At 45.3% G+C, this 27,220-nt stretch overlaps 2 protein-coding genes across 2 annotated transcripts in view; both read left to right on the top strand.

Moving 5' to 3' along the window:
• The window catches only part of mturn (maturin, neural progenitor differentiation regulator homolog (Xenopus)), a 21,813-nt gene extending 5,348 nt beyond the window's left edge, over positions 1-16,465 (top strand). The window contains exons 2-3 of the mRNA XM_084312912.1: positions 9,223-9,345; positions 14,358-16,465. Coding sequence (XP_084169038.1) covers positions 9,223-9,345; positions 14,358-14,465 — 231 coding nt within the window. The 3' untranslated portion in view covers positions 14,466-16,465. The remainder of the gene's footprint in view (positions 1-9,222; positions 9,346-14,357) is intronic.
• A 198-nt stretch (positions 16,466-16,663) lies between these two features.
• Positions 16,664-27,220, top strand: part of LOC311227249 (E3 ubiquitin-protein ligase znrf2-like) — a 31,976-nt gene continuing 21,419 nt past the window's right edge. Inside the window, exon 1 of the mRNA XM_084312835.1 lies at positions 16,664-17,364. Coding sequence (XP_084168961.1) covers positions 17,052-17,364 — 313 coding nt within the window. The 5' untranslated portion in view covers positions 16,664-17,051. The remainder of the gene's footprint in view (positions 17,365-27,220) is intronic.

Genomic DNA, 27,220 nt, shown 5'->3' with positions numbered 1-27,220 from the left:
CTAGAGGACACAGGGTGACAACTAGAGGCCACAGGGGGACAACTAGAGGCCACAGGGGGGACAACTAGAGGCCACAGGGGGACAACTAGAGGCCACAGGGGGGACAACTAGAGGCCACAGGGGGGACAACTAGAGGCCACAGGGGGGACAACTAGAGGACACAGGGGGGACAACTAGAGGCCACAGGGGGGACAACTAGAGGCCACAGGGGGGACAACTAGAGGCCACAGGGGGGACAACTAGAGGCCACAGGGGGGACAACTAGAGGCCACAGGGGGGACAACTAGAGGCCACAGGGGGACAACTAGAGGCCACAGGGGGGACAACTAGAGGCCACAGGGGGGACAACTAGAGGCCACAGGGGGGACAACTAGAGGCCACAGGGGGGACAACTAGAGGCCACAGGGGGGACAACTAGAGGCCACAGGGGGACAACTAGAGGCCACAGGGGGGACAACTAGAGGCCACAGGCCTTTGTGAACAGGTCGGTTTTCAAGGCCATCTTAAAATAATCCAAGGATGTGGCAGAGGGGATCTTAGCCGGGAGAGAGAGTTCCAGAGGGCAGGGGCCACGTCCTTCTCTCATGCTCCCTCACTTTCCTTCAAACAACTACCATCTATTAAGGTTGGGTACCAATACCATTAACATTTGTGAACTGGTACCAGTACCAGTTCCTGGAATTCGGTATCGCCATCGGTACCCAACGGTACCTTTTTTCGGTACTCAACTCTCTCTGTAATAACAAGAAATGTAATTTCATTTGTAAAAAATCTGTCCAAACTTCTCAATTTCAACATAGTTATTTATTTAGAACATTTTGTTATTTATTGTTGTAACACACCATACAAAATAAATCATGTGATCATGTATTGGGTTTATAAATGTTTAAATAGACATTATCTGGCCGTCCTCAGTAAATATGATTCAAGATTCAAGATTCAAGATTGTTTATTGTCATATGCACAGTTAAAACGACAGTTTTGCCATACAATGAAAATCTTACTTTGCTAGTCCACCCTTCACAAAAATCACACAGTACTTAACTTAAAAACATATTTAAATACAAGCGAGTGCTAGAAAATAAGGTAAAATAGATAAAAATATATATACAAGGCACAGTGAGTTACATTGCACGTTCCGATCATGTGAATGGAGGTGACAGTGGTCACAGCAGCAGTTAAAGTGTCTTTAGTGATTCATAGCTCATAGTTCATAGTAGAAGGTGTGTGTGGAGGGGGGGGGGGGGCTAGGCATTCAAGAGTGCCCTGTGGGTAGAAACTGTTTGTCAGTCTCGTAGTTCTGGCTTTCAGACTCCTATATCGCCTGCCTGATGGCAGGAGGTTGAAGAGTCTGTGTTGGGGGTGTGTGCTGTCCATAACACTTTGAATGCCACCCACAAGTTTTCTTGTGTTATTACCCCCCGGGTTGAATGCCCACTCACGAGAATATTCGTTTTATTCGTTTTTTTTTATTATTAGCAATCTGAAATCATATTGCATCAAGCGAGCCTACCGTTGGAGATCCAGTCACCCCAGGCGCTCAGATGTGAAAATAGCACCGCACCCCCTATCGTCTCCCAGATGGTAAATCACCCTTTTGGATTGGACTCAATGAAAATTAATGGGAAAAAACACCCCACACTCCACATTTGACTTCTCACTCATGTAACAGGGGTCTACCAGAGTTCACTCTGGAGCCTCCGAGCCGCGGGGAATATGTGTTTTACTGTATACACGATGGATCAATCAAATGAGCGATTTTTTCGAATGGCGATCGGGAATTGGAATAAACCATTTGGATACCATCTGATCTCAGGTAAGGAATCTATGTTATCAGTATTAGGATAATCAGACCCGTTTTCACGGATATAATAAGCTTTTATGTGATTATGGTGATAGGCTGTTTGACTCTGCTCGCGGTCAGGAAATAGGAGAATCGATTTTCAACTGGCGGCACGAGCGTGCATGCGTACACATATACTATCGATCATCTAGTGTTAATTTGAAAACGATTCATAAGTAGGCCGAAAAATGACAACGTTCTAGAATATTCCAGTAAAAGGCGATTATCATAGAATGTGTTTTTTTCCCGCGAAAACGAGTGATTTTCAAAATGCTATCAAACGGAAATGAAGCGATAAAAAACAATCTGCCATGACAATGTTGACTGGAAAATGAGTCTTTGATAAGCGACAGGCAGATTAGACACATAGCCATAATTTAAAACATAGATTAGGCGATATTAACATTAACATTGGAGTGGATGTGGGCATTCAAGGGGGTAAAAAGGAAAACACGGACTGGCTCTCAAAGTGTTAATGATGTTGTGTGCTCTCCTGGTGGCCCTGGTAGAGTAAATGTCCTGTAGTGAGGGGAAGGCTGCTCCAGAGATGTACTGAGCAGTTTTAATCACTCGCTGGAGTGCCTTCCTCTCCTTAGCAGTGCAGTTTCCATACCAGACCGTGATTGAGCTGGTAAGAACACTGGTAAGCTGGTAAGAACACTCTCAACTCCTCAAACTCCTCTGACCTTGTCTGGTCTTTCCAAAGACCCAAGAGACGGGACAGTAACATGTTCAATTAAATTCAAATCTTTATTTATTCTCAAAAGGACAATTGAGGTCACCCTCATTTTCAATGTCGTCGAGAATTACAGACATTTCAATGCATAATTTTTTTTACAATATAATAATAATAAATATGAATAACTATCTATATAGCACTTTTCATACATGGACCGGAGTCCAGAGTGCCCCACAGCAATTAGTATAAAATGAACATAGGCATAAAATCAGCATATAGTTGACAGAATAAAAAACAATGCATAAATTGCAGACATAAGAATAGGTATAAAAGACAATAAAAGTAGTGCAACGTAAACGTGCAGACATAAGAATAGGCATAAAATAAGTACAATAAGTACACTGTTGCTCGACGGCATGTGAACCCCCCCGAAACAGCCAGTCCCCCAAACACCCCATACATCAATCCCCACCACATCCCCATCCAAGACACCCCCCCAGATAAAGCACGCCATTACCGAAGGAAAACACAAACAGTCTGCATGCACCACCATGCACGGCGACGGGAATGCCACCCCTGCGGGCCGCACCATCTCCTCCGGTCCCGGCGACCTCGCCACCACGAGAAAACCAGCGAATCCCACAGCCCCACCCCCAAACTTCACGGAGGAAATAACAGGCCACGCGCCCCAGGACCCGCCACGATTCCAAACACTCAAGCAGATAGACACAACAGAGGTCAAATGAGAAGACACCACGGATGGTCCGAGACAACACCGGGACCCCCAGGACACCCCCCCCAGGCGAACCGAGGGAGCCCAACGATGAAAACCAACCAAAATCCATCAAAGCACACGCAAGAGACCAGTCCCCACCACTGAACGCTCCCAACCCAGGGACCCCCCGTATGAAGAACCCACCACAACCCCCACAGCACCCCAAAGCGTCCAAAAGGTCCCAGTGCCATCCCAGACGACCCACAACGCCACACCCCCCCCCATCCAACCACCACCATGTGTCCATTCACCCGAACATCCAGAATCGCAGAATATTTGTGGAAAAGGCTCCCTCTTGTCTAGTAATATTACACTCTTATACTAAATATGTAAAGGTACCAAAATCTGGTACAGATTGATCTAGCGTGAATTTATACTCGGTAGTACCGATGTAATTCGGTCGGTACCCTTAAAAGTACAGAGTTCGGTACCCAACCCTACCATCTATATGGTGGAAGGACCTGCAGTATTATACAGTTCAACAGGAAGGACAGATGGAGAACCACACCGTGTCTGTTTTAGGCTCAAATCGCATTACCACCATACCATTATCTGACCATAAATTGCTGTGTTTGCAGAGTTTGTGTGTTTCCAGGTGATGTGGAGTACCCACATATACACACACACGCGTGCGTGTGCGCGCGTTACAACTCACTCACTCATCCATAGTGATTTAGATTTTGGCCATATAACAGTTAGTTAGCCTAAGCATGCTGACTGTTGAACTTTCTTTTTTCAAAATATGGACATACATGGTGGTTCAATCTCTGAAGCCTTCACTTCAAAAGCCACCAAAATACAATAGAGAGATGATTAGCACACACACACTTTTAGTGAACAATAAAAATTTAGACTATTAGTTTTGGGCCAATTGGACAACAAGGATCAATAACCCATTTGTCACCAGTAGAGAGATCTAACATATTACTTACTATATATGTCAAAAATGCAGAAAATGATGAGGCCTTGTTTTGATTTCCTGATGTGTTACACATGGCTCTTGTGTAGCTATATCAAGTCAAGTCAAGAGTTTTATTTGTCACGGCATACAAGTATACAATGAAATGCGGGTGGTCTTGCCCGCAACGATGTGCAATACAGTAGTAACAACATATAATAGAATCCAATAAAACAATATTGTAAGTGTAAAAATAATAAGTGGCTGCTAGTGTGTGAGCGTGTACAGTGTGTGTGTCGTGTGTGTGTGCTCATGTGTGCTTGTGTGTGGAGAGTTCAGTGTTCAAGGCTCTGATGGCCTGGGCATACTAGCATACTTGGCTATCGCGTCTCGCTCTGCCAATGAGATATCCTCTTATCTCCACGCACATATTGTGCACACGAAACAAACAAATGCACCCACTTGCACGTGACCAAGCCACTCCCATGCGTCTCCCTATATGACGCCGGAAATGGTCACGCTCCACCTTCCTCATTTCGTTTCCAACACGGAAGTAGCAGTGCACTGATTGATGCATTGATACTAGTATGAGTAATACTGCTCGTTGTCCCGTGAGATAACCGAGTGATGTATTGGGGGGGGCAAGATATTTGGGAAAACATGATCATCTTTTTTGGGTGTTTTTCCAAGTATCCTAGACCGCGCGGCTAATGCTAATGCTACAATGTTGGGACGCCGTTCCCATGTTCCCCGCCGTGGGCTGTCGCCACTCTTCCCTCCTCTTAACCGTTTCATTGCTGAAGGTCAATCGGTGTCTAATGTGGGGGGTTTTACTGAGGCTTATTTACCCTTTATATGGGTGGATGGGCTGACACCAGGACGCAAGGCAGGTGTGCCGTGGTTAGAGGGCCAGGTAGCATCGGTCCTTTGCCCTGGCATGGTTGAACGGTATCCCACCCGGAAGCCGACGCCAGAGGGCGAGTCGGCCCGGCAGGTGGCTGAGTGGGCTGATGAAGCTCATACCGCCGCAGGATGGAATTTAGCGGCGACCAATAACATTGCTCATTTGGCTGCTTTTCTGTCCACAATGGTGTCGGGTAGTGGGGCCTTAGGGCCAGCCGACGTCGAAAACATTGCGCATGTTTTTGAGGTTATACAGCTTTTGACCCAGCCGCAAGCTATAACCGCAGGGAGGCCTAGGATGCTGTCAACACTTGTTCACAGACATCTTTGGTTGGAGCAGTCTCCCCTTGAGGAGGAGAGAAGGCTTCCCCTCCTCAGGGCTCCCCTCTTTTTGGTCTGTCCGCAGGGGCGCGGGCGGTATTTGACCTAGGCCCCACACCGCCCCACACCGCGCAGCCAGAGGTGAGGGCACGGCCTCGCCAGCGGCTGCGGCGAGGCCCCCGACCAGCGGCCATGTTTCCCCCGCCTGAGGTACCCTGGGCACAAAGAAAACAGGTGATCACAAGGCCGACAGCCTCGGCGGCCGAGGGATCGGCTACATTAGATGAGCACGCCCTAAAAAAACGTTGCCGTCTAGCTGTGTCTAGCACGCTCTCCGGTCACTCCCCCCCACTACGCTACGGGACACCGGGCTCTGATTTGTTCCCTTTGGCTGCGGGCCGCGTGCTTTCAGTGAAGCGCAATCGGCCCCACGTTTCGCTTCTCATGGGGACAGGGGCTGACACCCAGTTGCTAGCTAGGCCTGGGTCTGCCTGTGAGAATGTGCTGTCAAGCGGCTCCCACGCCACACGTTCTGCGTCTGTGTTTGGTAAGCCTGGTGTGGTGTCTGTCGACGGAAAAGGTTGTCAGCGGGGGAACTCGAGGCCCAGGAGGTCGCAGCGTGAGTTCCCCCAGTTCCCCCGGGTATCACGTTAGTGCCTCCCCCGACCGGAAGACCGGCGGTGGTCAGTCAGGCACGCGTGGTTTGGGTGGTAGTAATATCACTACAGGGCTACGGTGTATAGGAACCCACCCTATTGGGCAGTGTGGGGCCCACACGCCTTGCATGTCCAGCTGCAGAGCAGGCTATCCTCAGCAGTCCATGCCGGGAAGATGCTCAGTGGGGGAGCTTATGTCACCAGGTGTGATGGCCGCTCTCCCCGTATCATACCGGCCCTTTCTGTCGGGGTCCCCCCTTGGGTGCGATTGCCTCGTTGGTAGAGTCAGGGTGCGATATCCCGGCTCCGCAAGACGCCCTGCTCGCGCGGTTGGCGAGTCCAGGGTTGGCAACGCACAGCGGGTGGGACCGGGCCTCCTATCTACGGTTCCTGGCGGACCAGCGCCAGTTGGTGGCAGGTGCGCTTTGGGATTATCATCACGTATGGCTACAGCAGTGCCATATGTTGAGGTGGATGGAGAGAACGCTGAGGCGGGGGCTTGTGTTGCAGTTTGCACAACCCCACCCTCCGTTTTTGGGTTTGGTACAGACCCTATTGTCAGGGTCCGCAGCAGTGATAGCTCTGGCCGACGAGATCCAATCTCTGTTGGCGAAGCAGGCCATCGTCGTGGTCCCAAAAGAGGATGCAACGCGATTTCTCACCAGTCTAGGTTTTGCTGTTAACTGGGAGAAGAGTACTCCTCTTCCCAGTCAACAGGTGGAGTACTTGGGCTTGGTTCTAAGCTCAAGGCCCATGAGGGCAACCCTCTCAGAGCGACGGCGAGAGGATATTCTCAACGCGCTCAGGAGGTTCCGTCCTGGCAGGACGGTTACGGCGCTGTCCGTGATGCGCATGCTTGGTATGATGGCATCTGCTCAACCTGTGGTCCCTCTTGGCCTCCTCTTCATGAGGAGGATACAGCGGTGGTTTTTCAGTATGAAAATAGACTCGGTGAGTGGCAAGTGGAAGCGACTGAAGGTTCCCGTATCAGTACTGGGGGATCTCGACCACTGGGGGAGGCCTGGTGCCCTCACCAGCGGGATCTCCATGGGCAGCAGGCTATCACACGTCACGGTCTTCACCGACGCCTCCCTCACGGGATGGGGGGGGATGTGTCGGGCCAACGCAGCCCGGTCTGCACTGCATATCAATGTGTTGGAATTGAGGGCGGTCCTTCTGGTCCTCAAGCAGTTCGGCCACCTGGTGGTGGGCGAGCATGTGTTGGTCAGGACGGACAACACGACGACAGCGTCGTATATCAACAGACAGGGAGGAGTACGCTCCCTCCGTCTGCACCGGGCGGCGGTCGAGCTCTGGCTATGGGCGTCTCATGTTTTATGTTTAATTAAAAGAATGTGCAATGTGAAAAGATTAAAGAAATAAAGCTCACGGTACATCAACTGGCTGGTCAGCTGGTCAAACTAGAGGTGGTGGCAGAGAGGAGGATGAAAAGGAAGTTGGCCGCTATGCTGGAGGCGTGTATGCTTTTACCAACGCGTTCGTGTTTCCGGGTTCCCGTTTTGCGCTCTGATTGGCCACTGACCTATGCTATTACGCCCCCCTTTGCGCTCTCGCCTAAGACGCGCTTTGAAGCACCAGCGGGGCGAGGCGGTGGTTTCTCCCCGGCTCCGTGCGCCTTGCTGCCGCCGGCTTGTCTCACATGACTCGGTCCAGCTCCAGCAGCAGCGGCCGTCTTCCGCCTGCGGTATCCTCCCTCCAGGCCCCCGAGGCGGCTCGTTCTTATTATTATCCCCCATTGTTCAGGTCAACATGGTCGCACAAACACGTAGGTTTCAATCACTGAGCTGTCTGTCTGTTGTTGTGTGTCTTCGGTTCGGCTACTGTACATGGAGATGAGACCCCCCGCCTCTCTCTCCATACAGTACCAGCAGCTGCAGGTCTGACGAGCACAGAGTTGCCAGTCGATAATTCTTGCTATTTAAAAATATTCCTCTTCTTCTCCCCCACTACTCCTCCAACGGGTGGTGGATGGTTTTATGTTGACGGTAGATGGGGAAACACAACTAACACTCGTCTTTATTAAATGTTGTTTCGGGTTTTCCCACGAGAGCGCACGCCTGGTTGCGTCTATTATGGAGAGAGAGGCGGGGGGTCTCATCTCCATGTACAGTAGGAGAACCGAAGACACACAACAACAGACAGACAGCTCAGTGATTGAAACCTACGTGTTTGTGCGTTGTGGGTTAAGTGCCTTGCTCAAGGGCACTTCAGCGGTTGGTATTGAGGGACGGGAGAGAGTTATTCATTCACATCCCTGCCCGGATTATTCCTGCCGGTCCGGGTGATCGAAACGGCGACCTTCCGGTCACAAACCGGCCATCGCTGCCCCTTCAGCACTGTCAACTCAAAAGTGTGTGTGTGTGTGTGTGTGCGTGTGTGTGTGTGTGTATGTGTGCGTGTGTGTGTGCGTGTGTGCATGCGACATGTGTACACATGCGTGCATGTGTGTATCAGGAACTGAAGCAGTTGTTGTTATTTTCACCTAGAGTAAAACCACTTTGTGTCCTTGAAGAGTGCTGCTCTTATCTGTGTCTAATTGCTCTGCTCTACTTAAACTGCTGTACTTTACTTACTTTACTGTCCTCCTCCCAGCAACACTGGAGCTGACATACTATATACACTGGAAAGAAGGCAGCGATAAAACACGTGCAGTTATGCCACGTGTTTTCATGTCGAACGTTAGTCACGTGACACACTGCAGCAGGAGTTTGGTTCATTTATCCGTCTTCGGTATGCGCGTCCAAATAATCAGTTATTTAGATTATTCAGTTGAGAGAGATCCATCATCGATGTTGAATTGTCTTTTTTCCAGGTTCTCTTCGCAGACTTTTCACGGGACTGCTAAAAGAACATGTTGTTTCTTCGCTGGGGGGAGATAAAAAGCTATTATCCTTTCCTGTTCTGCAGTTGTAAAAGTGACTAATGATGTTTACACGTACAGTGATGTCACCCCCCCTAATGTCTGTGTTGTACAGTGTATGATGCATAACAGTTAAAACCATCAAATAATTGAGTATGTGGTCTAACTGACTACAGTTAAGTGCTATATAAATGCAGTCCATTTAAAAGTCTTAATTTATGTATGTCACTAATCTTTATATATGTGTGTGTTTTTTGTGTGTGTAGCATGTGTGGAGTGAGAGTGAGGACTGCCTGCCCTTCCTACAGTTGGCCCAGGACTACATTTCTTCGTGTGGCAAGAAGACACTTCTGGAGGTCCTGGAGAAGGTCTTCACGTCCTTCAGACCTGTAAGGACACCTGCAGGACAACAGATAAGGCTACAGGAACTTAAAGGGATAGTTCTGGATTTTTGGAACAATAGCCCCGTTTCCTACTTATCAATGATGATGTTGAACCTACTTCACAGTGGACACAGTAGCGATTAGTTTTGGTTAGTTTCAGTCAGCTTGTACAGACAGGAGCTTGGCCCCATTGACGTCGTATTAGTGTGTGGCTAACTAAGCAGAGCTGCGGGTGTCCGCGGGGCTCTACAGATTCACAACATAATTGGTAAGTAGGAAATAGGGCTATGGTTCCAAAATTGTTGCCCCCCAAGGGACCTTATTTCGGGAAGAAATATGTAGTAGTAGTAGGTAGTTAACAGGAAGAGACAAATCATTTTGAATTGTGCCATGAATTACAGTGACCAGTGTTGTAGTACTCGAGTCCAGGACTCAGACTCGACTGATTTTCAGAACTCGTCACTCGACTTGAGCACTGATGACTCGGACTTGGACTTGGCCTCGAGCATTGACTGCATTCGGACTCGGAAGGTGCAGACGAGGACTTGGACTTGTTAATTGATAAATACAGTTATTCTTTTTTATGTATTTTTTTTGTAATATGCCCTAATCATTTGGCATAAGATATTGATGGCTAGTGCATTTGTTTGGCTATTGTGTCACAAAGTAAATTAACTCCCTTTGAAATGGTGACCGCTGTGTCATTTAATGTACATGTAGACCTTTTTTATTTGTATGTCAGCTCTTTGACTGCCAGAGTGGAGTGGACTCAATCTTGATGACTTGGACTTGGACTCAGACTTGGACACTGGGGACTTTGGTTCTGATCCCACTCTCTCGAGTAAAGTGGACATTTTAGTGGATAGAGAGTCGTGCTTCATCCCACGCGAACAAGGCGTAGGAACAAATATTATGTAACTCTGATAAGTTCACTTTCGGAACGAACGTTTAAGCAGGTAGAAAATGGAGATGTGAGAGTCAGATGGAGAGTTCTTTACTGAATGTGTCTTTACTGGAAGTGAAGTAGAAACCTTTTGGGAAGGATTGCACTTTGCACCTTGCACTGAGACTTTAGTAACTTAATTTAATTTAATTTCAAACCTTTATTTAAACTGGTAAGAAACTGAGGTTACCCTCATTTACATAACAGTGATGACGAGCTTACAAAACAAGACACGATTTATCAGCAATTTCATACATATAGGCACAATAAATAAGAATAAACTATAAAAAAAAATCAAAAGACAGTTACAAGTCGACACACAGTGGTCGGAGACCATACTTTTAAATGCAGCAAACGAACCTTTAGCTTCAGCGTCAGTTGGAGGAGGAGGGTATTCCAGGTGTTGGAAGCATCAAAGGAAAAAGCATTCTCCTGTTCTGAGACACATTCAGACGACAGATACATTTGTACATCAGGTGTCTCATTAGAGCATGAAAGGAGTTAACTCCAGCACCACAAAACATTTAGCTGGCGCTGCAGCACTTAGGCTTCCTCAGCAGAATCCTCAGGCAATCATTGTAAGCAACCTGGAGTTTATGAAAGCTAGCCTGCTTAAACTTGACCCACAGGGGGGCAGTATATTTCAGATATTGATTGAAGAGGTGTGTTTTTAGTCGACGGCGAACGATTGGTTGTGTTTCGGCTGTCCTAACTGTGGTGGGAAGTTTGTTCCACCATTGTGGAGCGAGAATCGAGAATAGGCGGCTTCTCTTTGATGACCCCCCCCAGAGCTCAGATAGGAGTGGCTCTGAGGAGGCCAGAAGATGCAGAGCGTAGGGGTCTTGAGGGTGTGTAGTTACCATTGACCGGAGGTAGGCGGGAGCCATTCCCTTCGCTACACAATATGTCAGGTCGACCTTGAAGCAGATTTGTGCGGCGATGGGGAGCTAGTGCAGGTCCCTAAGAAGCGGGGTAACATGGGCTGACTTTGGTAGGTTTGAGATTAGACGGGCGGCTGCGTTCTGAATGAGTTGAAGAGGCATGGCGGCGGTGGTCGGTAGACCAGCGAGCAGTGCATTGCAGTAGTCGAGGCAAGACATGACTGATGATACTGTTGACACATATACAGTAGTTCAGTAGGCATATCATTATTATTGTGTCCTCTAAACTAAGCGTAGGTGTAGTTTTCTATAGGGACGCTAGGAACATGTCCACAGAAGAGACAGTTGTCCCCTGTCTCTATACCAAAATTGCAGATTGAAAATGATAGTTTTGGTATTATAATTCACAACATCGCAGTCTTGCGAAACAGCCTTTTGTGAAAGTGTAGGTTGACAGCTGAGTGGTACCAGTGGCCTGTTTAAGTTTAAGTTTATTTGCAAAGGGGACAGTGCATATTAATCAACAATAAATGTAAATATGCCAGATTTAGCCAGAAGGCTAGATTTCATCTGTAGTCCCTGGCCAAGATGTTAAAAAAAGGCATCAACATACATCAAATAGGCCTACATAAAAGACAATTCATCATCACAATATACAAATCTTTACAAAAATACACATATAAAACAGAATAAAGGTGAATTGCATACACACACAGCTAATGAATTTAGCTGTGGGTGCAGCTCTGGTGTTCTTTGAGACAGTTTTTAACTGTTTTTTTTTTTTTATTGTTCAAGCGTGTTACAGGTCCGGATATTTGTAGGCATAGTGTTCCAATACTGTGTGGCTCTAACAGAATGCAGATTGTCCAAAAGCACTCTTCCTGAACGGAACCACGCAGTCCCCCTTGGATGAGGACCTTGTGTGTCTACTATTGTTCTTTCTGGCCACATACAGACTCAGTGGTGGGGGAGCCAGTCCTTGAACATTTAAAAAAACAAGGTTAGGCAAGCATTACTGTACAATTTAATATTAAATTTATCGCAGGTGCAGTGGTTGTTCTCCTACACTGTTGCTGAAATCCTACCAGTGCCTTCTGCGCAGCCAGATTTAGGACAATTATAAACACACAAACGTTTCCAGACAAACTGGAAGGACGTTTAATCGATCGGTAGAACTTTGTCTATTTACTATTACTATTGGACTCTTTTATTTTGCTGTGGCTATATGACTGAGCCTATGGGTTATCTAACATGAGAGCACATGGGTGGAATTTGACCATGAAGTCATCTGCTTCTTTTATCTGTTCTTAATCTTGCCTGAGCATCTCATAAACACACCAAAATGTGTTGTAAATCTCACATTCTAACGTGTCAGTGACCACATAGAAAAGTCATAGGAACACCTGTAGGCTATTTAATCTCTGACACCTTTTTTCCTTTGGTAAGGCTTTTTGGACCCAATTTGCTATCAATATGCTATCAATTTGTATGCAGCAAGTGCACATGTAGGTCAAATGCATCAGTTCAGCAAGTTAATTAAAGAAACAATCAGGATCATCTGTTGCTCTTTGTAGCAAAATCTTTTTAAATGTACGCTCAAATTAGTGCAAAAAAATATGTGTTCCTACTAGGGATGTCCCGATCGCCTTTTTTTGCTCCCGATCCGATCCCGATCATGTGATTTTGAGCATCTGTCGATACTGATCTTTCCCGATCCGATCTTTCACATTAGTAACCAATTTGACGCATTTTTGTCAGAAACTGGCGAAGCGAGACAAAGCCCCTCTGTTCCCTTGAAATAGCCCCAGTCGAGCGTGGCGGCTCGCATTACATTCACCATACGAGTGAATGAATGAATGAAAACTTTATTTAACAGATTGCAGAATGGGTACAATATAGTACGGCTCAATACACACAATTGTTAAGGGGATGCAGACCAGAGAAAGACGTTTGTCTTGTTTACATCAGGGTCCCCCATTTTCAATTCATAGTGAGAGAAATATGCAAAGTTTCAAAGTCTCTGCTTCTCTCCCTGTCCTTCATGTTCATATCACGGTGATGGATGTGCCTACAGGAGAAAACAGATTACTCAGAACATTACCGTGGAGACAAAGCTTAAACAGACCGCTGAAGCTAAACAATAAAGATTACCCTGTGATGGATCACGGTTTATGTGGGTTTGGCTTTAGTTTATTCCTGTGTGCTTTGGATGTGTTTTGGGTTTTCTCTGGTGTGCTGTCAATCACCAGACAGCAGTTAATTGCCATGCAGCATGGCAGGTGTGTGGCCTTGATTGCCACCTAATTGATGTCAGGTGTGCACTGTGCAGTGCCTTTAAGTAGGCTTGGTTTCCTGTGTTTGGATGCTTGTTCATTTCATGTTTGCCCTCAGTAGTAGAGGAGTGTCTCACGTTCATATTCTAGTGTTTTCTCTGTCTGTAGTGCTTTGGTTTCTTGTTTGTTTTCAACTGCTAGGCAGTGGTGGTTACTTTTTTTCCCCCCATTTATTTTATACTGGTGTTTTGTGGTGTGTGTGTGTGTGTGTGTGTGTGTGTGTGTGTGTGTGTGTGTGTGTGTGTGTGTGTGTGTGTGTGTGTGTGTGTGTGTGTGTGTGTGTGTGTGTGTGTGTGTGTGTGTGTGTGTGTGTGTGTGTGTGTGTGTGTGTGTGTGTGTGTGTGTGTGTGTGTGTGTGTGTGTGTGTGTGTATATATATATATATATCCTGGCTAATTTCAGTGTATCCAAGCTGTCAAATATCTCACAGTTGGGATATGAACGTATACTTCCTGTTGTAAAAACTGAATTTGCATTAAATCAACTCTTACTCTTATTATTTATTACAAAGATATTACCTCATTTTTCCTATCTTTTTTTTAATTTATTTTGTACCTCATTGTTTGCATTTTGTACTTAATGTTTTACTTTAGATTGTTTATTTTGTGTAGTATTCTTTTTACTTTTTTTTTTACTGTATGAAGCACATTCTCAGGGGGCTCATACAGAACCAAGCATTTCACTGTAATGTACTTTATACGTGACAAATAAAACTTGAACTCAAAACAGAATACATGCACATTCAGAATATCACTGTAAAGTACACATAAAGTACGCGTAAAGTACATGTAAACGATGCTCTCACTGTCTCTAAGATTCTCAGCTGATTCTTCCACCATTCTGCCCCTCTCTGTCTTACAGCTCCTGGGTCTCCCGGACATCGACGATGACAGCTTTGAGCAGTACCATGCGGACGTGGACGAGGAACCAGAGACAGACCACCAGCAGATGGGGGTCAGCCAGCAGTGATGGCCCCAGAGGAAGTCTTCGGTTGTGGGACAGGAGAACTACCTGTGCCCCAGGCCTCCCTTCCAGCACCAACCCACAGGCCCAAACACGTTACAAAGTGTACACGCTCATATAGCACACACCAGTCCAGATACACACACACACACACACACACACACACACACACACACACACACACACACACACACACACACACATACAGACACGCATGCATGCATCCACACACACATACACGCACACAAACGCATAGAGGGTTCAATTAGCTGAAAACTACCATGTTCTTGAACGTCTCAGTGGCTTTGCTTCCCAAATACAGCAGTCATTTGCACCCTGTTTGCGACCCATACATACATACACACACACGCACGCGCACACACACGCACACCGACTGGCCTACTTGAGCAGTTGCCATGTACAATGCAGAATTATAATCAATCACATTCTGGTTAGTCTGGTTAGTACAGCAATAGTACAGCAATAGTATCGTCAGCCTCAGTTGGCTTTGTTCTGCAGACACACAGTCTCATACGGTACCACACCCACACCCCCCAGCCCCCACCACATTGCTTTTGAGATGAATGTTGCTGATAATAATAACCTAGTTCTCCCTGCCTGTGTGTTTGTTGACATATAGAGGAAACATAAGACAACGATGAACCTGAATGTGAAAACTGCCTCTCTGCGGCTGTACGTTTGCTTTAGCGCACCTTCTAAAATAGGTGATTGTACCGATGCGGATCAGAGAGATGGTATACATTTTTCTTTAAAAAAAAGAGACGAGATGAAGCAGAACTGTCCACCGATTGGACAACGGGAAAGAAAGCAGCCAATCGGAGTTGATGGGAGTTGAAGAGAATCTCCGGGAGGCCAGTGCCTCGAACCTGGTTTTACTGCCACCAAATACTGTTACACCCTCCCATAAACGCGCTACCCATAGAACTATAGGTTACAGTCCGAGACGTGTGACCGGTAAACGACGGTGCTGTAAGACCGCGTTTGACCTCAGAATCCCCTCCCCGTCCGGTGAAGGACAGTGCTGTAAGACCGCGTTTGACCTCAGAATCCCCTCCCCGTCCGGTAAACGGCAGTGCTGTAAGACCGCGTTTGACCGCAGAATCCCCCCCCCCCCCCCCCCCCTCACACAGCGTCCACACATCATCTTACGGTGTGGTCGGATCGACTTTCTAACGCGTGTGGTAGCCGGGTAGCCCCCATTGCCGTGGTAACTGAGGTTGATGTCCGTAAGCTGACCTTTGACCTTTCCTGCTAAAGGGATGTTTCATGATCACCTCACACGCACATACACACGCACGCACACGCACACACCGGTTTTACTCTCTGGTTTCCTTTGTCTTCCTGGTTCTTCTCATTGTCTTAGCCCGAGTTTTAACCCCCCCGAGTCCAGACAGGGGGGCGGGGTGGGGTTGTTACGACCATCCACGATCAGATGATGTGCGCGTGACATGTGGTTAGAATAGCGAGGAGAAAGCGTATTAGCGACGATTGCAGATCTGTGGCCCGTGGATAAATCTTATTAACCACTATCTACCAGGACGCATTATATACAGTCAGCCAAAGCTTCTTTAACTGCTTCTCTTCCTGTTTGATTTATTTATTGATACAGAGGCTTCCTTTAATCACAGATTTAAGATCATAATTTGCACATCCTAACCCTAAACGGTGTCATAGGGAGACCTCTACCTGTCGTGTATTTATAATCTTATTGAGTGTGTATGTGTGTGTGTGAGTGTGTGTGTGAGTGTGTGCGTGTGTCACAACCACTGTACCACTTCTGGCGCCCCCATAGCCTTCAACCACTTGATTCTGCGGCAACACACGCAACTGTATCTCTCAACGGTTTAACTTTAGCCCGTTTACTTTGGCTTGGACATATAGGTTTGTCTTTTTATTGCCTATTTGAATGTTTTGTCATGCTGTGTGTTTTATGTTTGTCCTCCAACGTGTGTGAAATTATTCAATAAAAACTGTGTGAACGGAGAGTGAATAGTGTTTTTTTCTCCATTATTTGGGTAAGACGACAGTAAGACGGCAGTGTGTGTGTTCAACACACTATTTAAGAAATAATATGTCACCGAAAAGAATGGACTAGTGACCTCCTCCTGCTAGACGCTTCTTGGTCTCTGACGTCACGTCACCACCTGACGCACCCTCACGGGGGGGGCGTGGGCAATCCCTGCTCCTTCTGTGCAGCAGGCGACCACACAGACACACAATAACAAACTGGACTGGACGGGCGTCAACTCTGTTTATGCCCCGCTTTCTTTACCGGATTTCAATTGAGTAGTTTTATTTCGAGGGTGTGCTAGATTAGCCTACTACACGTCGATCATACAACGGAACAACTTTGCGAAGAAACACTTGCTGCGCACTTATACAGCGCGTAGCGCACGAAACCTTTATCTGTGGACTGACGTCGCCTAGTTTCACAACATTGTTTTGGTTTGTTTTCTGTTTTGAATGCGGGTCAACTCCGATCATGGACTTAATAATCTAACCATGCGTCGCAGCAGGTAAATACACAAAGTTCACGTCTACGAGGACTACTTCACTTAACAACAACACAGCATGGGTGCCAAACAGAGCGGCCCGTCGGAATTCGACGGAAGAACCCGGGCTTATTCCAGTTCGGATCTCCCTCCTGAAGTTGACAGAATGATGGGGTTCAGGTATACCAACGGCCCCGACGGCCCACGGATTCGGTACAACACCGGTGGTGGCGCAGGCCGAGCCAACTCCGTGATCACCATACCGACCATGATCACCGGGAGGTCAGGCTCCCATGGACTTGACGGCGACACTGAGCTGTCAGTTGGAGGAGGAGGGCGTAGGCTGCGCATTGGGTCTCTACCGGCGCACCTGTCCCCTCACTTCCTTGGAGGTAAGAGTACAATGATGAATGATGCCTTGAAAATGGGGGACCCTGATGTAAGACCAAAGTCTTTCTCTGGTCTGCATCCCCTTAACAATTATTGAGCTGTACTGTACTGTACCCATTCTGCAATCTGTTAATAAAGTTTTCAATCAATCAATCAATCAATACAAGTTTCAAGTTTTGTTTTATTTGTCACATAATGTACATTACATGCTTGGTTCTGTATGAGCCCCCTGTGATTGTGCTTCATACAGTAAAAAAAATTCAAAGAATAAAGACCATGCACTACAAATAATACAATATAAAAAGTACAAATGCAAACAACGAAGTACAAAATGCAAACCTTTTCAAATGCAAAAATGAGATAGGGAATGAAGAGTAGCTGTAACGCAGCAGCAGGTGCTACAAAACAACTGCCACTAGGGTAGGCGGTGATCATTTACATGTTATAGCCTCAACGGCCATGATAATAATTAACACAGGCCTACCTACTGTTGTTTAACTGCCACTTTTCAAAGAAGTTATTGTAGAAAGAAACTGTTGGCCTTGTTTCTTTCCCACAAAGCCTCTGCTCCGTCCCTGTGTGTGGTGGACGAGGTACACAGTAACTTTACAGTAAACGTGTTTGATATTGAATGTACTTAAGTTCCAAAGGTAAAAAGTACACAAACACTGGATGTTTGTGGATTCCAGTCCTCGGGAATGTTCAAGCCTCGATCCATTGACCTCCAGAGGTTATGTTAAAGTGGTATGTGGGTGCAGCTATACTGCTCTGATTACATCCTCTTCATCACAAATCTGAAAGTATATAATCTTCATCACTTTTTTGCCATGCTTTCTATGCAAAATCCCTTTTCTTCAAAGTAACCAGTAACTGATGGGTTGAGATAAATGCAGTGGAGTAAAACGTACTAAGTTCCCTAAAAAGAAAATACTCTAGTAAAGTACACGTACCTCGGAATTGTATTTAAGTACAGTACTTGAGTAAAACTTTAGTTTCCACCCCTAATAATAGGTGTGTTTATCAATGGGATTGAGAATAAAGATAAACATGTAGGTCAGCAGATAAGTGCTTCCCGCGCACGCACATGCAACACACACACACATACGCAAACACATTGATTGATTGATTGAAAACTTTATTAACATATTGCAGAATGGGTACAATACAGTACAGCTCAATACAAACAACAGCTAAGAGGATGAAGACCAGACAAATACGTTTGTCTTGTTTACATAAGGGTCCTCTATTTTCCATTCATCAAGACATACAAATATCGTATTGTGTAACACACACACACACACACACACACACACACACACACACACACACAGTCACACACACACACACACACACACACACAAACACACTGTCAAGACCTCTGACACACTGGCCTCATTCAAGTTCCATTGTGTTTCACTTGCTGCATTGACGACCCAGCTGTCTCACATACGGTTATACTGTCTCTGAAGAACACAAAGACAACACTCCTTGAATGTCAGTGCTGGGTGCTGGCTGTGTGACAGAGTGGTCCACTCCTGGACGGTAATGATCTTCAGCTGCTCCGCTGGCCTTCATCTCAGCTCCACTTCTCACTCAGAAGTGGCCCATCGCAACACTCTGCAGCATGGAGATCATTTAACCACTCTCATTTCAGCCAGTAGGGATATATCTGGTATTGTTGAAAAATATAGCCTACTTATTCAGCCAGATCTCGCTTAAAATATGTAAATAAAGTACTTAAAGTACACAGGAAAAGGGTACATATTGTACGTGTTATAGCCATAAGTATAGCCATAAGTAATATATTGACATATTTATGAAAATGTACAATGTGTACATATTACAAAACATAAGTAATATATTGACGTATTAAGTACATATATTACATATTGAATTTCTTTTTACTTTTAATGTTTACTTTTAACCAATACCTCAAGACTACTGAGACACACCTTTCTGATAGCCTCACCCAAACAAACCCTATAACCTTAACCACACTGTTACCTTAACACTTTGAGTGCCACAGACGCGTTTTGTCGTTAGTTCATGCCGACTGTTGAATGCCACCAACGCTATATGGCGTTTGTTTGTTGTATTTTTTTTTATTAGCGATTTGAATTCATATTTCATCAATCGAGCCTCACGCTAGTGCTGCAGACTCTCTCTGAGCTCCATTGGGAAAATACCGCCCCCTATCGTCTCTCCGGATGGTACTGCACCTCATTGGATTAGACTGATGGGGGGGGTCCAGCCTCCTCATTTTACTTTTCCGTCAAGCCAACTGAAGGATCGAAGTGATCGCCGAGCCGCAAAACAACGTGGAATACATATTTACAGTACCCGGTGCTGAATCAATAAACGCGATCGATATTTGGAATGGCGATCAGGAATTGGAATAATCATTTTGGTCTGATCTGAGGTAAGCAATTTATTTTACCAGTCTTGGGGTAATCGGATCTATTTTCACAGAGATATCAGCGTTTGCCCCATGTGTGTGTGTGTGCGTGGTGCGCGCTGATCAGGAAATGAGAATATATTTTTCAGATTGCTTCTCTAGCGTGCATAAGTACACATATACTATCGATAATCTAGCGTTTATTTGAAAACGATTCATAAATAGGCCGAAAAATGACAACGTTTTTTGTGTATTCCAGAATATTCCAGTAAATGCTGTTTATCACGGAATCTATATATTTTCCTGAAACTTTCAAGAAAGCAAGGGCTTACAAAATGCTATAAACGGAAATGAACCGATAAAAAAAAAAAAAAAAAATCCGTTTCGACAATGTTGACTGCAAACAAGTCATTGATAAGCGACGGGCAGATTAGACAGAGATTATGCGTTCACAACGCTATCATTGAAGTGGGTGGTGGCATTCAACCATGTTTTACCATGTTAACAAGTGGCAACCAAAGTGTTAAACTAACCATAACCCTAACCATAACTTTCTATCTTAATCATAAATGTTAAATGAACCATCATCATAGTATTGCTGTGTTTGTAACAGGGTGGGTAGGTGTCGTAGTCTAGTGGTGAGAGCACTTGGCCGCGACCACAACATTGTTATTCGACTCCCAGTCACAAGGTTTATTTTGGACTTTTGCAGATACATTATGTAAATTATATTATTTGTACAATATGTAAATATATTACTTATGGCTATAACATAACGTACATTATTTTACCTTTTTTCTTGTGATCGATTAGTACTTTGTTTACATTTTCTGATGAGACCGTGTTGACTTACAGTATTATACAAGACCTTCCTTTTTACTGAGGTTCTCAGAAGGGATTGTGTCTATTATTGTGAGTTCCTTTGGAATGCGGAACATGGAGCCACGATGGCGGTTTCACCGATTAGCATGGTTTCCTGCTCCAAGGCAGAAGAAGACGTTGAAGCCTTGGATCCTTGGAGTCTATGATGTAACACCACACTCCCAAACACATCTTGGTATTTGATTATCTTCTTACACAGAATTACTTGTTTAATTTAATATGTCGTCTTGTGACTTCACGGAAGGGGGCCAACGGCAAAACTGGTTGAGAAGAACCATCACTCTGCAGAACATGAGCCTGTTTTCCCAGACAAGGAAATCTAATCATTAATTATCTAATCATTGATGACCTTTGCTCATGTGGTCGTCACTCTCCAAGTCTAAAGGGTCAGTGCTGTATTCAGGTCTATTTCCTCATCGCCAATACAAACAAGATGGCACATGCATAAAGTTAACACCACACACAGGTGGACTGTGATTAATGTGTGTGTGTGTGTGTGTGTTTATTTTTACTCTCTTATGAGGTCCAAATGTCCCCGCAAGAATATAATTACTGGACACCGGTCACTTGTGAAAACCAGGGGTCAGCAACCTTTTTGACATGGAGTGCCTGTTTGAAATATAGTTGTAACTAGTGTGCCTCAACAATATTCCATACATTGTAATTTTTTTCCCCTCATAATCAGGTCTTTTTAATGATAATTTGTACATTATTACATCATTATTGTTATTGTTATTATTAACAATATTATTATGATGAATCTGAGTTGGGGCGGGGGTGCAATGCAGACAAACAGTTTTGCTTTACTGAGCTCCGTTATCTGGGGGCTGTAGGCTGTAGTCACTTTAAGCTGCACACCGGAGCATCTTTTAATCCAGCTGTTTGCTGTTCTCTGATATTTTCTGACATTTCGTTGATGCGTCGCTCGACACTTCAAGCTGACATGGGGATATCTTTTATCCTTGATTTGATTGTCTCTTTGTTTGGCAAGCCTTCAAACAAAACATCTGAGCTACAGAGAAAAGCCTCCTTGATATACTCGACTTACGAAAAAGAACCTGTGGGAGGATTTCAACAAGATAAATGCGACAACAGTGCAAAATATTTCACTATAATATTTCAAAGCAAAAAAAAAAAAAGTATATATATATATATATATATATATTTTTTAATGATGCCCCCTGTGCCAATGAAAATGCCACGCGTGCCTAGGGTTGCAATCGCTAGAAAAGGGTTATTTTTAAAGGAACATTTTAGGAAATTTGCCATCTTCCCCAGAATCGGACGAGAAGATCCATATATATCTGTGAGTCCGTTTTGGAGTTGTTGGAAGATGTATTTAACTTTTGACAGAGCTAGGCTAGCTGCTCCCTAACGCCTCTGGTCCTTGTGCTATGCTAGGCTATTGCAGAATGGGTACAATACAGTACAGCTCAATACACACAATTGTTAAGGGGATGCAGACCAGAGAAAGACTTTCGTCTTGTTTACATCAGGGTCCCCCATTTTCAATTCATCAGGACATATATGACATACATGACATACAGATAGACAGTACTGCTACAGATACATTTATGACATACCAGATTTGCAAATACAGTACTGTTTGTGATACAAAAAGAGTCCAGAAAAGAGAGTATATACATTTGACGTAAAAACTGTACATTGGAGGAGGTTGGGTAGGTGGGGTTGGGGGGGTGGGTGGGGAACACTGTACACCTGTACAAGCAAAACTGTACATTGGAATATTGACAAAACCGTACTTGGTCATTTACTGTACATTGGAGGGGGTTGGGTTAGGACATTTACAGGGGCCAGTTTCGAATTGCAGTCTCCCGTAGGAGTTCTTTGAGAGTGGTTTTGAAAGTGGGTAGCGATTCACATTCCTTTACAGCTTTGGGTAGGGCGTTCCACATTGATGTGGCATAATTGCAAAACGTGTTTAGTCCCTTGTTTGAGCCGAATCTGGGTTTAACATGATTTGTGGAGCTCCCTCTGGTGTTGTGATCGTGGTATTCACTGACCTTTGGGAAGTATTTTGACATGTACATAGGCAGGGAGCGAAATTAACTTTTTGACTCACCGGCCAGTGGCGGGTAGATGGGAAGAATCTACCCGCCAAGCATATTTCTTACCTGCCAAATTTTTTTTGATTAAAAAAGAAAATATATATATATATTTTATATAAAAACTTTTTTTTTAAATAAAATATATATTATATAATCAATCATACTTGTAGTTGTATTATCTGTGAGACATCGCCACCACGCAATAAGTCAAAATGCTTGCTATCTGCAAACAGCTCCACTGTCTGTGTGTATACTTGAGTAGCCTCCAGCTCCAGCAAGGATTCTCCGGCGCTGCAGCTAGTCCCTATATTCAGCTAGACCCTACATTCAGCATGCAAGGATTATCCGGCGATGCAGCTGGACCCTATTGGTATAATGTTACGGTTCTTTGGTCAAATCACATTCAACATGCCCTCAGCTAGAATACGCATCAATGTTATAAGACATTGATATCAGGAGCTATCTGTAGCTACTGCTAGCCCGGTAGATAACGTTAAGACAATTTAGTTTACTGGGACATATAGATCTAACGTGAGCTAGCTAACGTGAGCTAGCTAACGTGAGCTAGCTAACGAGGGAACGGAGGTATTATGCACTCGAGTCGACTATTGCTGGAGCATTTGTTGATATCAGCAGCTATCAGTAGCTAGCCAGCTAGATACCGTTAGACAATGCCTCGTCATGTATTAAACTAAGAGTGAATAGTTGACTGGGTCATTGTTTAAACAGTAACGGTAGCTCATGGAGGTCCGCTCTTCTAGACTAGAGCAGACTGCCTCTGTGTTGATACGAGCAGAAGCCCTTAGCCAATACTATCCCGCTGAAGGGCTGGGCGGATATGACTCGTTGCCACGTTTTTTTTCAAAATAAGAGTATCATACGAACCGAATGTTGCTAACTGCCGGAGCCATCGATATTATGACTGGAGATGCGCTTGGGGCGGAAATGAGACCCGCACAGATTTTCAAAATAAGAGTATCGTTATGAACTTGATTGATTGATTACACGCCACACGGCGGGCAGACCTCTCAGTGGGAGGCGCCAAACGTAAAAACTGAGTGCCAATGGCGGGTGGCGGGCTCTAAATTCGCCCCCCTGTACATAGGTACCTTGGTCGTGTAGTGTATCTTGTAGACCAGGCCCATTGCAAGTTGCTGTACTCTGTCGTCTACTCTAAGCCATCCTAGGTTGTCAAAGTGGGCAGGGGTGAGGTGGGTTCTAGGAGTAAGGTCAAGCAGTAGTCTGACCAGTTTGTTTTGAGATGTTTGTAATTTTGTTTTTAGCGCCTTTGAGGTGCTTTGGTACCATGAGGTGCAAGCATAGGCGTAGTACCCTTGAATGAGTGCTCCTGCCAGAGTCTTCAGGGTATTCTTGTTTACCAGAGAGGAGATCCGGTACAAGAATAGAGTTCGTTGGTTGACTTTTTTTATTACATTGGATGCCTTTTTGTCACAGGAAAGATTAGCCTCTAGGATGGAGCCCAGGTAGGTAATTTCATCTTTCCTTGTGCCAATATTGTCACCTTGTGCTATGCTAGGCTAGCAGGCACCTGGACCTCTTTCTGGGGCTGCAGGACACACAGATTAAATTGATATCAATTGTCTTGTCTGACTCTGGGGAGGATGATAGCTAATAAGTGTGTTTAAATGTTAGTTAACGTTTAAATACATAGCATCATGTCAATAACATGGCTATACAAGGATGCATGTGTTTGTGTCTGTGTGTGTGTGCAGGTTGACACATATTTTTCTTATGCAAGAGTGATAAATAATTGGCAAATATGAGCTCAGATTATATATATCCCCACCATTAGCTGACCTGCTTATTAATCTTTGCTCAGCTGATAACGCCATATAGACGCAGTACGTGTGGAATGTGTGTAAACATGGTTTGCAGTATAATCTCTCTCTCTCCCTCCCTCATCACACAAGTTCAAGTTTCTTTAATAGTTGTCATACAGAAGTACAGAATACTTTTATACAAAATGCTTCTTACTGTTACGCTCCAGAGACTGTGCTAGACAAGATAAGTATGAAATAAAATAGTATAGCATGTAAAATAGAAGTAAAAATAGAGGTCACAGTGTTCAGTATAGACATATGTACAATGTTCGATGCAGAATAGAAGTAACTGAGTTACCATACAATATACAATATACTATGCAATGTACTAATATACAATACTATATAGTGCAAAGCAGAAATGGGATGAGGTACAATTTAGGTACAATTTACAGTAAGGTGTACGAGTTGTAGTGCAAATCCTTTACCAATAAATATAAAGTGTAAAGTGTGTTTAGGTGATCTAAAGTGTGGAGAGTGGGTGCTGCAGTGTGTTGTTTGTTTAAGTGAGTGTGTGCGTGTGTGTGCTGTGTGCATTTGATGGTTGTTGCATAGTGTTTATTGTTCGTTGAGCAGCCTGATGGCCTGGGGATAGAAGCTTCTTCTGAGTCTTTCTGTGCTCGCCTTAAGACTCCGGTATCGCTTGCCTGACCGCAGCAGTTCAAAGAGGCAGTTGTTCGGGTGGCTGGAGTCCTTGATGATTCTCTTCGCCTTACCCCTGCACCGCTTGTTGTAAATGTTCTGGAGGGTGGGAAGCCCCCCTCCAATTGTGCGTTTGGCTGAACGTGTCACTCTTTGTAGTCTGCTACGGTCTTGTGCAGTGCTATTCCCAAACCAGGAGGTGATGTTGCCAGTCAGGATGCTCTCTATTGTACATGAGTAGAAGTTCTTAAGGATCTTCTGACTGACTTGGAACTTCCTTAGGCGCCTGAGGAAGTAGAGGCGTTGTCGTGCCTTCTTCACAACACTGTCAATGTGTGTGGTCCATGTCAAGTCCTCGGATATGTGGGCTCCGAGGTACTTGAAACTGTTCACTCTCTCGACCGGTGCCCCGTCGATGCTGAGGGGGCTGTAGTCCTTGACCCCCGACCTCCTGAAGTCCACAATCATCTCTTTTGTTTTGCTGACGTTCAGGGAGAGGCAGTTCTCCTGACACCACTGTGACAGATTCTCTACCTCTTCCAGGTAGGCCCTCTCGTCGTTGGCAGAGATCAGGCCCACCACTACTGTGTCATCAGAAAATTTGATGATTGTGTTGGGGGGCCCCTATGTTGAGCGTGATGGATGAGGAGGTGCAGTTGCCTGCTCTTACCACCTGGGGTCTGCCCGTCAGGAAGTCCAAGACCCACTGGCAGAGGTCATAGTTCAAGCCCAGGTCCCTGAGCTTGGCTATGAGTTTGGAGGGGACTATGGTATTGAATGCTGAGCTGTAGTCGATGAACAGCATTCTCACATAGTTCCCCTGCCTCTTGTCCAGGTGTGATGCTGCTGTGTGCAGCACATGGGCTATGGCGTCCTCCGTGGACTGGTTAGGGCGGTATGCAAATTGCAGGGGGTCCAGGTTGATGGGGAGGGAGGAACAGATGTAGCCCTTCACTAGCTTCTCAAAGCACTTCATGGCTATGGAGGTGAGAGCTACAGGGCGGTAGTCGTTGAGGCAAGCGGGCGTAGATTCTTTGGGTACAGGGATGATGGTGGACTTCTTCAGACAGGTGGGGATGACAGCCTGTTCTAAGGACAGGTTAAAGATGTCAGTGAATACTAGGGATGCCCCGATCGATCGGCCGATATTCAGTATAAATATGCGATCGGTGATAATGTTTTATTTTCACCGATCGTCAAACCCGATCACTCGCTGTCGCTGAGTTCTGTCTCAGACACCGGTGGTGCGGCGTCTGCTCTCGAGTCCAGCCCCTCCCGCACGCATGTAAACACGGGTCTAGTCTAGTGAGACACGGGAGGACGGCGTGTCGTGTCGGCGTCTCCCTGAGCTAACGTTAGCTTAGCTACCGTTACAAAATGACCCAGTCAACTATTCACTTTTAGTTTAATACATGATGAGGCATTGTCTAACCGAACGGTATCTAGCCGGCCAGCTACCGATAGCTCCTGACATCAACAAACGCCGGCTCTAGCAAGTATAGTAGGTAGGTATGATACGTGTTAGCTGTTAGCTGTTAGCTCACAAGCCTCACGTTAGCGCAAGTTAGTTCACTGTTAAAAACGAAATGTCCCATTGAACTAAATAATTCACTGAGGCGTTGTATTAACGTTATATATCCGGCTAGCAGTAGCTACAGATAGCTCCTGATATCAATGTCTTATAACACTCATTTGATGCCTATTCGAGCTGAGGGCTTGCTGAGCACAGTTAAGTAACGTTATACCAATAGGGTCCAGGTGCAGCGCCGGAGAATCCTGGCCGTAGCTCGAGGCTACTCGAGTATAGGTCCAGCTGCAGCTCCGGAGAATCCTGGCTGTAGCTGGAGGCTACTAGAGTACACACAGACAGTGGAGCTTGTTGCGTGGTGGCGATGTCTCGCAGATAATGCAAGTACAAGTCTAATTATATAATATATATATTTTATAAAAAAAAAAAAAATTTATATAAAATAAACTTTAATTTCTTTTAATCAAAAACGATCGGTATCGGATCGGTATCGGCCGATAT

Source organism: Notolepis coatsorum (assembly GCF_963971535.1).
Source record: "Notolepis coatsorum genome assembly, chromosome: 4".
NCBI classification, from domain to species: domain Eukaryota; kingdom Metazoa; phylum Chordata; class Actinopteri; order Aulopiformes; family Paralepididae; genus Notolepis; species Notolepis coatsorum.
This window is presented reverse-complemented; position numbering and strand designations above follow the sequence as displayed.